Source organism: Danio rerio, chromosome 6, assembly GCF_049306965.1.
Source record: "Danio rerio strain Tuebingen ecotype United States chromosome 6, GRCz12tu, whole genome shotgun sequence".
Taxonomy (NCBI): domain Eukaryota; kingdom Metazoa; phylum Chordata; class Actinopteri; order Cypriniformes; family Danionidae; genus Danio; species Danio rerio.
In genome coordinates this window covers 14,125,044-14,139,328 of record NC_133181.1, presented here as the reverse complement: position 1 = coordinate 14,139,328, position 14,285 = coordinate 14,125,044, and the positions used below count along the sequence as shown (strand labels likewise).

General features: G+C 35.8%; 2 protein-coding genes across 4 annotated transcripts in view; one reads left to right on the top strand and one right to left on the bottom strand.

The window, feature by feature from the left end:
* asic4b (acid-sensing (proton-gated) ion channel family member 4b) overlaps positions 1-14,285 on the bottom strand; it is a 750,743-nt gene that overhangs the window by 519,856 nt on the left and 216,602 nt on the right. The window lies entirely within an intron of this gene.
* adam23a (ADAM metallopeptidase domain 23a) overlaps positions 1-14,285 on the top strand; it is a 51,269-nt gene that overhangs the window by 17,013 nt on the left and 19,971 nt on the right. For all 3 annotated transcript variants that reach the window (XR_012407687.1, XM_001923227.9, XM_005165851.6), the window contains exons 6-18: positions 2,754-2,817; positions 4,149-4,221; positions 4,311-4,384; positions 4,502-4,567; positions 5,639-5,707; positions 5,802-5,968; positions 8,941-9,025; positions 9,136-9,223; positions 9,317-9,368; positions 9,501-9,600; positions 13,569-13,640; positions 13,721-13,807; positions 13,912-13,992. Coding sequence is in view for 2 of the 3 variants with exons in the window: in XM_001923227.9 (XP_001923262.2) it covers positions 2,754-2,817; positions 4,149-4,221; positions 4,311-4,384; positions 4,502-4,567; positions 5,639-5,707; positions 5,802-5,968; positions 8,941-9,025; positions 9,136-9,223; positions 9,317-9,368; positions 9,501-9,600; positions 13,569-13,640; positions 13,721-13,807; positions 13,912-13,992 (1,078 nt within the window). In the remaining variant the exon portion in view is untranslated. The remainder of the gene's footprint in view (positions 1-2,753; positions 2,818-4,148; positions 4,222-4,310; positions 4,385-4,501; positions 4,568-5,638; positions 5,708-5,801; positions 5,969-8,940; positions 9,026-9,135; positions 9,224-9,316; positions 9,369-9,500; positions 9,601-13,568; positions 13,641-13,720; positions 13,808-13,911; positions 13,993-14,285) is intronic.

The following is a 14,285-nucleotide window of genomic DNA, read 5'->3' as shown; positions in this document are numbered from 1 at the left end:
GCCCAGTGGTTAGCACTGTGAGCCCCACAGCAAGAACACTGCCAGCCCTGGTTCCACGGAACCGGTGGGTGTTTCTGTGAGGAGTTTGTATGTTCTCCCTATGTCCGTGTGGGTTTTCCCCGGGTTCTCCGGTTTCCTCCCACCATCCAAAGACATTCAACATACATAACAACCAAGCTTTGTCTAATCCCTTGTGTTACCTTAGCTACCGCAGCAGGGGAGTTCTGAGATCCACCGAGCTCAGGCTCCCCTCTTGCTCTGCCAACGGGAGGAAGCCCCGGGCTCAAGGAGCCCTTGAGCTCGGGGCTCTCTCCCGGGACAGCATGCCAAACAAGCTTTTATAAATCATCAGTTAAGTGTGAACTCTTGAAATAGCACATCATTTGAGAAAAGACTCAGCAAAAAAGATTAAGCATTTGCTTGTTTGTTAACGAGGTCATGTTAAACGCAGACCTTTGTTGCTAGTTTTTTGATTCCAAAGGAAATTTTGTTCTGAATATTGTGTACATGTTTCTCAAATGTTCTGTTTCTATATTAAAGGTATAGTTTATGTAAAAGTAATGACCCTACACTCGAGTCATACCTTTTAGATAGATAGATTTGTGCAAAAGTCTTAGGCTCCCAACGCTGGTGGTGGGCAAAAACTTTTGCACTGTACTGTATATCCATATGTTTGTTTATTTTAGCCCCCTTTATTCATTGGGTCAAAGGGGAACTAGTCTAGCCCTTAGCAGGGGCGTGAAAAGCGCTCAGAACTGATTAGTGAAAATGTGGGTGAAATGAGTGAAAATTTGACTATTAAAGTAGACTAAGTTGACTCAGAAATAAAAATTCTGGTATTAATTACTCACTCATATGTCCTTCCAATCCCCTGAGAATTTCGTTCAGCTTCAAAACAAATTAAGATATTTTGATGAAATCCAGGAGCTCTCTCATCCTCCATAGGCAGCAATGATCTATCCTGAGACGTTCAACGTCCAGAAAAGGAACAAAAAGCATTGTCAAACATTACATGTGACTTCAGTGGTTCAGCTGTAATTATACGAAACTCCAAGAACAATTTGTGCACCAAAACTTTGTCGAAAGGTCTTTGTTTACCTAAGTCTTCTGCATTAAATTATGTTGCACATTTACTACAAGCGATACAACAATTACGTGTTGCGCTGCTGACATCATATTGCCCCTACTAATTAAGAAGAATATACTTAGGCAAAGGTAAAACATCAGCAATTATGAGTACACCCCTAACAAATCTCTCTTGTAAGTTCATATTTTTAATAGGAAGCTGTACAATATTATATTTGTGCATATACATTAGATTAGTCAGTACTGAAGCTAAATCTGGAGCTTATCTAACTGAATAACATAAGATAAAGGTCCAAAAACTAGTACAGCCAAATATATATGTTAAAGAAAAATATTAAATACAAATTTTAAAAAAGAGGAAGAATCAAGAGAAAAAAAAACATATAAAAATTTTGTTGAAATTTTGTAGGTTCTATTTATTTTATTTATTTTTATTTTTTTGCAATATTTTGCTTAAATTTATTTATAATTTAATTAAATTAATTAATTTAATTAATTTCTAAATATGTTTGGTGACTAAAATAGTATTTTAATAAATATATCTGTTTAATAAATCTGTTTTGTTTAAATGCACCAAAATACATTGCCTATATTCACTGAGAAATGGATAAAAATATGAATTTTCAGAATGGGGTGTACTCAATTATGCTGAGCACTGTATATATTAAAGCCCAAACAACACTTAGAAGTATTTTTCTCAGATGTTTGTTAACATTTCTGACATTTTCCTCATTTATTACGTGACAATCAGATGATCTTTGGGTTGCCAGGTATGCCTCCAGGATGAATGTCCATTAAGAAACAATTCAGTTTTCGAGTTGTATTCATGAGAAAGAACTTTTTTTGGTGGCCACAGAAAAATACAACACAAATTTTCCACAATATTGCATTTTGACACAATTGTGTGTAAAAAACTACAATCTGGCAACACTGATTTATGGAATTAAATAGGTTTGGGTTTAAGTAAAATGTTAAAATTTGTTTCACACAATAAAAGTCTGATATGATTAGCTCATTATTTGATATAAATCTATATTATGTATCTATATGTATTTTTGTTGATTTTTGATCAATTGACATTTTATGCTTTTAAATAAACATTTTAAAAGTAGTTTACAGAAAAATAAACAAAAGTTGGATTTCATTTAAACCCTACTACGATGCGTTACATCAGCAGAAGCTCTATTTTATAATATATAGCTGTATGATAATGTGAAAAAATAAATCACATCTTTTAGCGATGACATTTAAACTGAGTAAATTGTTTGCCAGTGATGAAACTTTGATTATTGCTTCTTTTCTGTAATTATTTTTCTCTGTGTGTGTGTGTGTGTGTGTGTGTGTGTGTGTGTGCGATAAAGAGAGTAAGTCTGACCTGGAGGCCCACTGTGAGGCCAGATGGCAGTTGGTACACATGAAAAGCTTTGAATGTCACCATGTTAGTATGTGGTTGAGTGTCACAGAGAGCAGCCGAGGGAGCGGGCAGAAGCATTTGTTCCCTCACAAAAGCAGGGCTGTGGTTTTCTTCTTGGTTTTCTTGTCACTTTGACAAGTGATTTGACTCATTGCGGTTTTATCTATCCTTGTTCTTGTATCCGTTTTCAAATTGACATCACTGACTCTCTCTCTCTGTCTCTGCCCAACCCTTTTGTGGTTCTGTCTTTCAGTGGGATGTTTGATGATGGTAATTTCGTCTATCTCATCGAGCCCCAGAAACAGACGCACACGGCGGTAAGAGCACATCATTACAGCTTGTCCTTTTTTTTCATTATTCACTCAACTTCTTTACAAATGTCACCCACGGCTTAAATGTAACACCAAATGACAGTAAAAATTGGTGTTGTTGAGGCACTTTTCTAAGTATGATGCTATCCATGTTGATCCTGAAACATAGTTTTTGTTCGATAATGTAATCCATTCCCTGCCCCTAAATAACTTTGAATTCAAATTTGGGAGAAACGCTGAATACTTCATTACCTGCGACTTGTTTGTGTTCTGACCACATGCTTGATTGTACACTAAGTAAGGTTTTGAAAGCTCGAGCCTGGGAGGGCAGAACAGAGCAGTGCCTCCTAGTGGCACTTTGAGAAAATGGGAGAACATTTTATTCGCCACAATATCAATAAAGTGTTTAGTCTTTTAAAAACACTGTTGTAATATATTTAGCCTCTAAGCATTGTTTTTATGACATTTTTCTACAGAAGGAAAATGCACATTTCTTCCAAACACTTCAAATTTAGTCTGTCAGATTCTGGAGTGCATTACAGCTCAAAAGAAAATTATAAATGATAAATTACCTTAAAATAAACAAATACATTTATAGATATGGTATACAAGTATATAGTTTCCTGTGGAAATGGAGATATTATTATTATTATTATTATTATTATTATTATCTGATAATTGTAAGAAATAGTCCCAAAAGGCAATTGACTATGTAAAGCCACATAAAACAAAACAAAAATACGATGTACAGTATATGCTGAGTTCAGCAGCTAATCGGCCGGAATCAACTGAGGTGAAGTGGCGGCAACCAGCGAGACCTAGCTGTCACTCAAGTGGCCACGCCCTTAATTATGCAGACTTAATAAAACTTAATAAAAATTATAGATTAACATAGTATATATTGAACACTGTAGTTGTTTTAATACATGTACATAAGTTAAAGTAAATGAAAATGAGAAATATTTGCTTGGCAACTAGGTGAAATAAAAGGTGTTTTTGTGTGTTACAGGCTCTTATATCTAGGTTCAGTTATTTCACTTTTATGGCACGGAATAGGTTACTTTAAAAATAGGTTACCTTTTTACTCAAACAATTTGCTAGTAAATCCAGTACATTTAGAAAATCTAAGAATTTCTATTATTGTAAATATAACATTGCAGTTATTATTTAGTTTAAACTGTAATAATAAACATAAAAATTTAATAAGCACATAAAAATTGTTCTACATGTCTATTCATAAAATTATGAACGTACTTCATGGCTTGTGGTAAAAATATATATTGTCAGCTACATTTTTCAAGTCAGTGTCAAATATTGATATACTCTTTATATTTTAGGAGACAGAGGCGCGGCCTCACACTTTACGACGAACGTCATCTCTCGGTCTGACCTCTATCCCAGATGACTGGAGTAAGTGTGCCGAAGTCTTAAAGATACGTAGCCAGATATTATACGCTCACCCTCATCTCCATGGTTACCTTCTTGTCTGTTTCCCACAGCTGCTGATGACCCAGATGAGGAAAAGCGTATTTTCGCCAGCATGCCTTGGCTAAAGAGAAGGAGGAAAAGAGCTGTAAGAACATGACCTGTGAAAAAACCACAACTGTGTTTCTGTGAAAAATTCTAGAACTTCCATACCTCATACTTCAACGTCTTGCTTTTATTTTAAAATCCTTTTTTGTTTTCCTAGATGCCACGTAACATTTTTGAGGAAATGAAGTATCTGGAAATAATGATCGTTGCTGATCACAATACGGTGGGTTCATCTCTGACTCATTACATTCATAATATATAAATGTTGATTTTTATCATTTTTTTATGTATTTTTGCTCTGAAATTGCCAGGGCATTTGATTTTAAAGGGATAGTTCACCTAAAAATTTAAATTACGTCATCATTTACTCATCCTCCGCTTGTTTCTTTCTTCTGTTGAATACAAAATAAGTTTTTCTGAAGAATGTTGGAAAAAAATAGCCTTTTTTTTGTTTCTACTATGGAAATCAATGGCTGCTGGTTTCAACTTTCTTCAGAAAATATTGTTTTGTGTTCAACAGAAGAAAGAATTTCATAAAAGTTCAGAAAATTAGTTACATTTTGCTTTTAGAGGAACAAATGACTGGAATAGATGCTTAATAATATTATAGATAGAAAAAGTCAATATAATTTCTCTAAAAAACATTATTATTATGTTTATATATATATGTTTTTTTCATGAATCTTCATCTTGGCTAAATATGCCACATTTTACATTGATTTTCATATATAATTAATGTGTATTGCCCCTGATTATATACATAAATTATATGAAAAAGAAAAATATACAATCCACTCTTGTTTCCTGTTGGGATTTCTGTAAAATTATACACTTGAGGTCACTGAATAACATTCATTCATTCATTTTCCTTCAGCTTAGTCCCTTATTTAACAGAGGTCGCCAAAGCGGAATGAACCGCCAACTATTCAAGCATATCTTTTACGCAGCGGATGCTCTTCCAGCCGCAACCCAGTACTGGAAAACACCTATACATACACACACACACACACACTACGGCCAATTTAGTTAATCTGATTAATTTATACTGCATGTTTCTGGACCGTGGGGGAAATCGGAGCACCTGGAGAAAACCCACATGAACACGAGGAGGACATGCATACTCCACACAGAAATGCTTACTGGCCCAGCCGGGACTCGAACCAGCGACCTTCTTACTATGAGGCAAAAGTGCTAACTACTTAGCCACCATGCTGCCCCACTGAATAACAAATGTTTTTATAATTTATGCATACTTCAGAACACTTTGAAACTGATTCGCTTGTTTTTTTTACAGTTTAAAAAGCACAGGAGTAAGAAGCATACCCGGAACACAGCCAAATCATTGGTCAACCTCGTGGACGCTGTAGGTTTGCATATTCAATGCTACAGAATGTTCCACTAATGTTCACCCATCTTGCATGTACCATAAGCTAAAATGTAAAAATGATTCCGTTCAGATTTTTAAGGAGCAGCTGAATACACGTGTGGTTCTGGTTGCGGTGGAGATTTGGACAGACAAGGACCGGATTCCTTTAAGTGTGAAACCTCTGGAAATGTTAAAAGATTTTTCAAAGTACCGACAGCAGAACATCAACATCAATGCTGATGCCGTGCATCTCTTCACGTGAGTTGTGCTTTTTGGATGCTTTAAACTGGTTTACTGGTTGATTCCTGATTTTTGCCAGTAGAAAAAAAGGACTCAGTTTAGCCAAGGAGGAAAACTGGTGAAAAAATATATCGATTATGCCGTTTTACTGCTGTATAAACGCAATATCACACGAGTAGCAGTGCGATGTGGCTCTATATCGGCACTGGTGGGAGGCTTGCATTGGCTAGAGGCCACAGGCTAAGTGCCTAAGTGTCCCACCAGTGATGATGTACAGCCATATTGCACTGCTACTTGTGTAATATTGCGTTTAGACAACAGTTTGACGGCACAATCATGTGCATTAAAAAGAAAATCAAACACGAATAGTCTCAAAAAACTTTTTGTACAAGGAACTACTTTCTTCCGCCACGCATTCATATCTGCAGCTGACATCAGAACAACAAGAACCGTTCATGTCACTTTAGAGCTAATATTTGAATGATTCTCTAGCACAATGTCTAATGCAATGACAAAACAGGTAATATTTAAGGCTGAAACGGCATTAAATCTCATCAGTCAATAGACATTTCCCAGTATTTCTCTGATGTAATATCACAATAATAACGTCGAAAAAGCCAAAGGAAAGCAAACACTACCAGTTTCTGTGGTATAAATACAGCACTGCAAAATACAAAAGAGAGAGATCAACTTAGAATGTCACTTACCTGATTTATAATGATTTGTTCAGCTGTAGATTGAAACTTACGTTGAAAAAATGATGTTTTTTCCTACCTTACAGATTTATTATGCGGTCTCTGTCGCCATCTCTTGGCAGAACTTCACTGAATATGATGCATAATCTGAAATTATAAATATTTAAAACAGGCACTATCCTTATAAATAAACTGCATAGTTGCAATTTAAACAACTAAAAAGCTTCAAATGTACATTATGTTGTCCAACAGCAGCAATATTTGCCAAACTGTACCATGTCCTCTTCTTGTCGCTGCATGTGGGCGGAGAAATAAACAAGGGTGAAGAGGCTGTACGAGTGCTTTTATTGCAAAATATTGCACAGCTATCAGCTAATCAAATTCAAGAAATAGACAGAACTGCTGTATAAATATATGAGCAATATCACATGAGTAGCAGTGAGATATGGCTGTATATCTGCACTGGTGGGAGGCGTGCGTTGACACGAGGCCACAGGAGGTTCGATGGCACAATCGTGTATATAAATAAGAAAGAAAAAAAATTTCTTATAAATAAGAAAATCAAAATAAAACTTTATGTTAGGAACTACTTTCTTCCACCATTCATTCACATCTGCAGCTGACATCAGAACAGCAGAAGCCTACTAATTCACCAACGTCACTTTAGAGCTAGTATTTGTATGACTCTCTACAGCGTAATGTCTAAAATGAAAACAAAACAGCTGATTTTGCTCACACTTAAGATTATAAAGCTGAACGTGACATGAAATGCCATCCATCCACAGAGATATCATCTTGCAGTGTTACAGTCAGTATTTCTCTGTTGCAATCGGGATAACACAAAGAGCAGCACAATCACTACCAGACTGCTGTTGTGTTTGCGATAAGGAAAAACGCTAAACACATGCGGACTTTTTCTTTCTGCCAACACAGCACACATTCCCGATATGGAGGCAAGTCGGTATAAATACAGCACTACAACATACAAAAGAGAGAGATCGGCTTATAATATCACTTACCAGCATACCTGCCAACATGTCTCTGAAAATCTGGGAGACCAGGGGGGAGGGGGTGTTCGGGATGAGGTCTCTTAACAACAATGTTGAGAACCGGGATAGGATGCAGCAGGTTTTGGGCAGCTGCTTCGATCGGGTACTGTACTAAAGTTGGCAACCCGGGGATGTTTACAGACTGTACCAAAGAGGGGGTGGGTGAAATTACGGGAGTTGTCCGGAAGAAATAAAAAACCGGATGGTTGCGGGAGATTGGTCTGAAATACGGCAGACTCCCAGGAAAAACGGGAGTGTTGGCAGGTATGCTTACCAGTTTAATAATGATTTGACCAGCTGTAGTTAGAAATCAGACTGTTATAATTTTTTAAGTGTAAGGGCTTATTATGCGGTTCTGTCGCCATCTTGTGGATAGAAAACATCAACAGTTTTGGTCTACTACACTATTGCAGGCTAACGGCCGCCGACGAGCTCTCTTAGAAATTGTAAATGTTTTAAAATAGGCACCATTCTTACAAATAAACGGCAAAGTTGCAATCTAAACAACTACATTCTCAAGTAAAAAGCCTCTAAAGTACTTTTTGTTGTCTAACAGAAGTAATATTTGTCAAACTGTAGTGTCTCTCTACTTGATGCTGTCTGTATGTGGGCAGAGTAACACACAAAGCTGAAGGGTGAAGAGTCCTTTGTGTGATGTTACTGGCAAAATATCGCACGGCGATCAGCCAATCAGATTCAAGAACCAGACAGTATATGTATATATTATACACACATCAATCATAGTGAACAACATTAAATCAACAATATTTTTTACATTTAAATCTGAACATTTATCCACACAACAGTTTAAATCCTCTGTTCTCTTTTAGCCAGTTAAAGCAAAGCCTTTTGAAAGTAAAATATGAAACACTATAGTCTATTGTACATATTAATAGAATATAGCAATTATCATAGCATATATTATAGCATTTATTATAGCATATATATTATTTTGATACCTTCATATGTATACAGTGACAATATATATATTGTTAGTAATACCCTGTGTGAATTTTTCTCTGTTTAATATCAGAATTCACATTTTTTATATTTTATCCATGTAATCTCATTATTTATCTTTTAAATTGCAAGACTACAAACATACTGTGACAGGGTTAAATGTAAAATTGCGCATCAGCTTTTTTGTTAAGTAATAATACATTTTTACAAGTTGATTAGCATTAGACTAAATACCGTTGTTTGTTAATGTGGTTATAGAAAAACAAAGAGCTTTTTGTACTTGCAGGAATATGACGTTTCATTATGGCCGCAGCAGTGTGGGGTATATTGGCGGAGTGTGTTCAAAGGCAAGAGGGATTGGTGTTAATGAGGTGAGTCTGGCCACACCAAGATTTCTGGGTAGAAAACTGAGCAGTTTATTATTAAAACTTGACCTTACAGCCACTCCAAACGACAAATAAACTGGCATCCTCTCTTTCAGTTTGGCAACACGTGGACAATGGCTGGATTTTTTTCTCAGAGCCTAGCACAAAATCTGGGCATCCAATGGGATCCTTCTCTCAGGAGGAGTAAGTCTGATTCTCATACCAAACTCACTTGTTAACTATAATGTTTTAGAATTTAGAGTCAGACTTTATTCTATGACCTTTGTGTTTTCTCAGAGGAGTGTGGCTGCATGGATTCTTGGTTGGGATGTATTATGGAAGACACTGGGTATCGTTAATCACACGCATTATTCTATAGCCTCTCTTGAGCACCTGCCAGGCATTTCAGCTCCTATTTTGCAGTCATATAATTTTTTTTTGCGATTTGCGTAGGTTTATTTCTCCCTGCTCTCCTCCACAGAGTACAACACCCACGCAAGTTTTCCAAATGCAGCATCACCGACTACAGGAACTTCCTTCTCAGAGGTGGTGCTTCATGTCTGTTTAACAAACCCAATAAGGTAGGCATGAAGAACAGCGTTGACATTAGCCCACCAAACCCTGGTCTAAACTGTACTATTAATATTACAAACATATTCTTTCAATAACAAATTCAGTGAAGATATTAGCGTCAGATCAATCAAAAAGGAAAAATCATGTACTCATCATTTTGTTAAACACAAAGGCAGATAAACTGAAGAATGTTTGGGGAAAAACACTTATATAGTATTTTATATAGTTTTTTATCCCTACTATGGATATCAATGGCTGTTTTTTTTCCAACAATCATTCTTTGGAGTATCTTGTTTTGTGTTCAACGTAAATAAAAATTGCAGAAATGTTTCAAACCGATTGAGTGTGAAGAAATGTTCATTTTTGGGTAAAGATGCACAGTGGATACTTTTGACGCCATTGACTTGAGTTTGAACCCACATTTTGAGAGTTATGGATATTTTTTCATAAAAATAAATAATTTATTTGAAATTTTAATTAAATTATTTAAGAAATAAATATTTATGGTTAGGGTTAGAGGTATGTGTATGTAACTGTCTATGTATGTCTATGTTGAAAATTTATAATAATTTAATAGAATATATATATATATATATATATATATATATATATATATATATATATATATATATATATATATATATATATATATATAAGGGGATATTTATATGAGCAATATCACATGAGTAGCAGTGCAATATGGCTGTTTATTGGCACTGGTGGGAGGCGTGCGTTGGTATGTGGCTGCAGGCTGAATGCCTTAGTGTCCCACAAGTGAAAATATACAGCCATATCGCACTGCTAAAAGTGTAATATTGTGTTTATACAACAGTTCAACAGCATAATCATGTATATAAAAAAAAGAAAATCAAACACAGAAAGTCTAAAAACTTTTCTGTATTAAGAAAAACTTTCTTTCACCGTTCGTACACATCTGCAGCTGACGTCAGAACAGCAGAAACTTTAGAGCTAGTATTTGAACAATTCTTTAGCATAATGTATAAAGTGATGACACAATTAAATGCTCACAATTAAACATTATAAGGCTGAACGGTATGAAATGCCATCAGTCTACAGAGATTTCTGTTTTCTGTTGAAATCGGGAGATCACAGTAATGATCCCGTACAAGCCAAAGCAGTGCAAACACTACCAGATTACTGTTGTGTTTGCGATAAGGAAAAACTCTAAACGCATGCAGGCATTTCTACTTTCTTTCTTTTTATTGAACTAGTCTGCAGTAATGAAAACAGGAGACTCATTAGAAACAAACAGGTGGCCAACCAAAAAGTAACTTAGGGTAATTCAAAGAGTGGCCAACACAAAATACATACAATCCTGAAATGCGAGTCCCATTTCACAGTCAACTCAAAGCCTCAAAGTACATTATGTTGTCCAACAGCTGCAATATTTGTCAAACTGTAAAGAGTTTTTTGATCTGCTGTCACTCTATGTGGGCGGAGTAATACACATTGGTAAGGAGGCTGAACGAGTTCTTATATTGCAGAATATCGCACGGCTATTAGCCAATCAGATTACAGAATATATGTATAAATAGAATAGAATAAAAATAGAATAAAAGCAGTTATAAATTTTTTAAACACCATTTTAAGGTCAATATTATTAGCCCCTTTAAGCTTAATTTTTTCGATAGTCTACAGAACAAACTATTATGTTTAGAAATGTGTTGAAATTTTTTTTTTTCTCTCAGTTAAACAGAAGTTGGGGAAAAATATAAACAGGGGGCTAATAATTCTGACTTCAACTGTATATATATATGTGTGTGTGTGTGTGTGTGTGTGTGTGTGTGTGTGTGTGTGTGTATATATATATATATATATATATATATATATATATATATATATATATATATATATATATATATATATATATATATATATATATATGTGCTTCACAAAACCTAAAAACTACAAACAACAAGAGTAAGTCATAGACAAAATCAAGTTTAAAAAAATATAAAGCATAACAGCAAAAAATTACTTTTACCTGTTTGAAAGCCAGTAAAATATAAAAACAACCCAGTTCATGTGTTAAAAGCTTTGTCAAACAGGAAACTTCACTAATAAACTCACTTTTCATTTGGTATTTGTCAGAATAAAAGAAAATGAGTAGGTTTTTAAGTCTTCTTTAGTAAAGCATACAGTAAAGTAGTCGTCTTTTCTTACACATAAGCATTAATATCATTTTTCTTTTTTAATACTCATTCTAAGACGTTTTGAAGACACAAAGAAGGACATCACTTCTAGTCTAAGCATTAATCTCGTTTAAAATTCTGCTTTCTTAGTGTACACATCTTTTCAATAATGTATGCTTCAGTTTTGTGCTATTTTTGGGATCCCACACTCCTACGCATCTATTTTTGGATCCACGTGGCATTCTCTGTTAGCTCTGTTCTTGTACCCATGAAACACGGGTCTTCAACTAAGTGCTTGAAGCTATTTAGATGTCACTAACATCAAATGCTATCCGTTCATCTGTGAACAGCATTTGATTTTGACTGATATCAAACCTAACGCCAAAATCCAGCACTTCTTGTTCATATACAGTGAAACTCAAAATTATTAACCCTCCTGTAAATATGTTTCTTTTTTAATATTTTCAAAATGATGTTTAACAGAGCAAGGAATTTTTCACAGTGTTTCCTATATTATTTTTTTCAACTAATTTCAAACAAACTATCTTTATACACTTTATTAGGTACACCTCTCTAACTGCTTGTTAGCAAAAAATTTTAATCAGCCAATCACATGGCAGCAACTCAATGCATTTAGGCATGTAGACATGGTCAAGATGATCTGCTGCAGTTCAAACCGAGCATCAAAATGTGGAAGAAATGTGATTTAAGTGACTTTAAATGTGGCATGATTGTTGGTGCCAGACAGGCTGGTCTGAGTATTTCACAAACTGCTGATCAACTGGGACTTTCAGGCACAACCATCTCTAGGGCTTACAGAGAATGATCCGATAAAGAGAAAATATCCAATGAGCGTCAGTTCTGTGGATGCAAATGCCTTGATGCTTGAGGTCAGAGGAGAATGGCCAGACTGGTTCGAGCTGATTGAAAGGCAACAGTAACTCAAATAAGCACTCGTTACAACTGATGTATGCAGAGAGTATCTCTGAATGGACAACACGTCCAACCTTGAGGCCAATTGGCTACAGTAGCAGAAGATCACACCAGGTGCCACTTCTGTCTGCTAAGAACAGGAAACTGAGGCTACAGTTTGCACAGGCTCACCAAAATTGGATCATAGAAGATTGGAGAAACGTTGCAGGTACAGTACAGTACAGTGCAGTGTACCCATCTTCTGATGGCTACTTCCAGCAGGATAACATGCCATGTCATAAAGCGTGAATCATCTCAGACTGTTTATTTTTTACATGACAATGAGATCACTGTCCTCAAATGGCCTTTACAGTCACCAGATCTCAATCCAACAGAGCACATTTGGGATGTTGTGGAAAGGGAGATTTGCATCATGGATGTGCAGCTGACAAATCTGCAGCTACTGCGTGATGCTATCATGTCAATATGGACCAGCATCTCTGGGGAATATTTCCAGTATCTTGTTGAATCTATGCCATGAAGGATTAAGGCAGTTCTATAGGCAAGTGGGTCCAACACAGTACTAGTAAGGTGTACCTAATAAAGTGGCCGGTGAGTGTACAATGACTTGCCTAATTAACCTAGTTAAACCTTTAAACTGCACTTTAGGCTGAATAATTGTGTCCTGTTAAGTATCTAAAATATCATGCCTTGTCATCATGGCAGAGATAAAATAAATCAGTTATTAGAAGTTAATTATTAAAACTAATAGGTTTAGAAATGTGTCGAAAAAAAAACTTTGTGTTAAATAGAAAATTGGGGAAAAAATTAACTCAGGAGGGCTAATAATTCAGACTTTAACTGTACACTATAAATGATGAGGGAATCAGCTTGTGTCTTTGTGTTGGCAGCTTTTTGAGGCTACAGAATGTGGCAATGGTTACGTTGAAGTGGGAGAAGAGTGCGACTGTGGGGCCCGAATGGTGAGAGCTTCTGTTCTTAAATCCCTCCATACTGAAACAACCAAGCATTGATGTGATTTTTGATTTTTCTGGGTGTGCAGGAGTGCTATAAAGACTGCTGTAAAAAGTGCTCTTTGTCTAACGGAGCTCATTGCAGTGACGGGCCCTGCTGCAATGGCACGTGTTTGGTAAGACACCTGACTTTTGACTCAACCATCATCATATCTGCCATTATTCTCATCTGCTGAGTCTCTTGTCATGCGCTGATCAGTTGTTTCTCCACTTTTCTCAGTTCTACCCGCGGGGATACAGCTGTCGATTTGCTGTAAATGATTGTGACATATCAGAGACGTGTTCAGGAGATTCGGGACAGGTCTTGCTTTTTTTTTTTTTTTAATTCTCTTAATTATAGGCCACTCATTTAAATAGGATGTTGCATTTAAACATGAGTCAATATTAAAACTATTTATTTAAAAAAGGGAGCAGTTATTAGCAGTTTCCATAATAAGGTTTTGTGATTCTTTTTAAAGTTCGCAATCCGCTTGTTAAGTGTCACACGAAGCAGCTTCCGGGTCCAAACGCTCTATTCAACTGAATGGGGAGACTCATGAAATGCTATTAATAAACGTTTACAAAGCGATTTAATACTTTCGCAAGTCACGATCG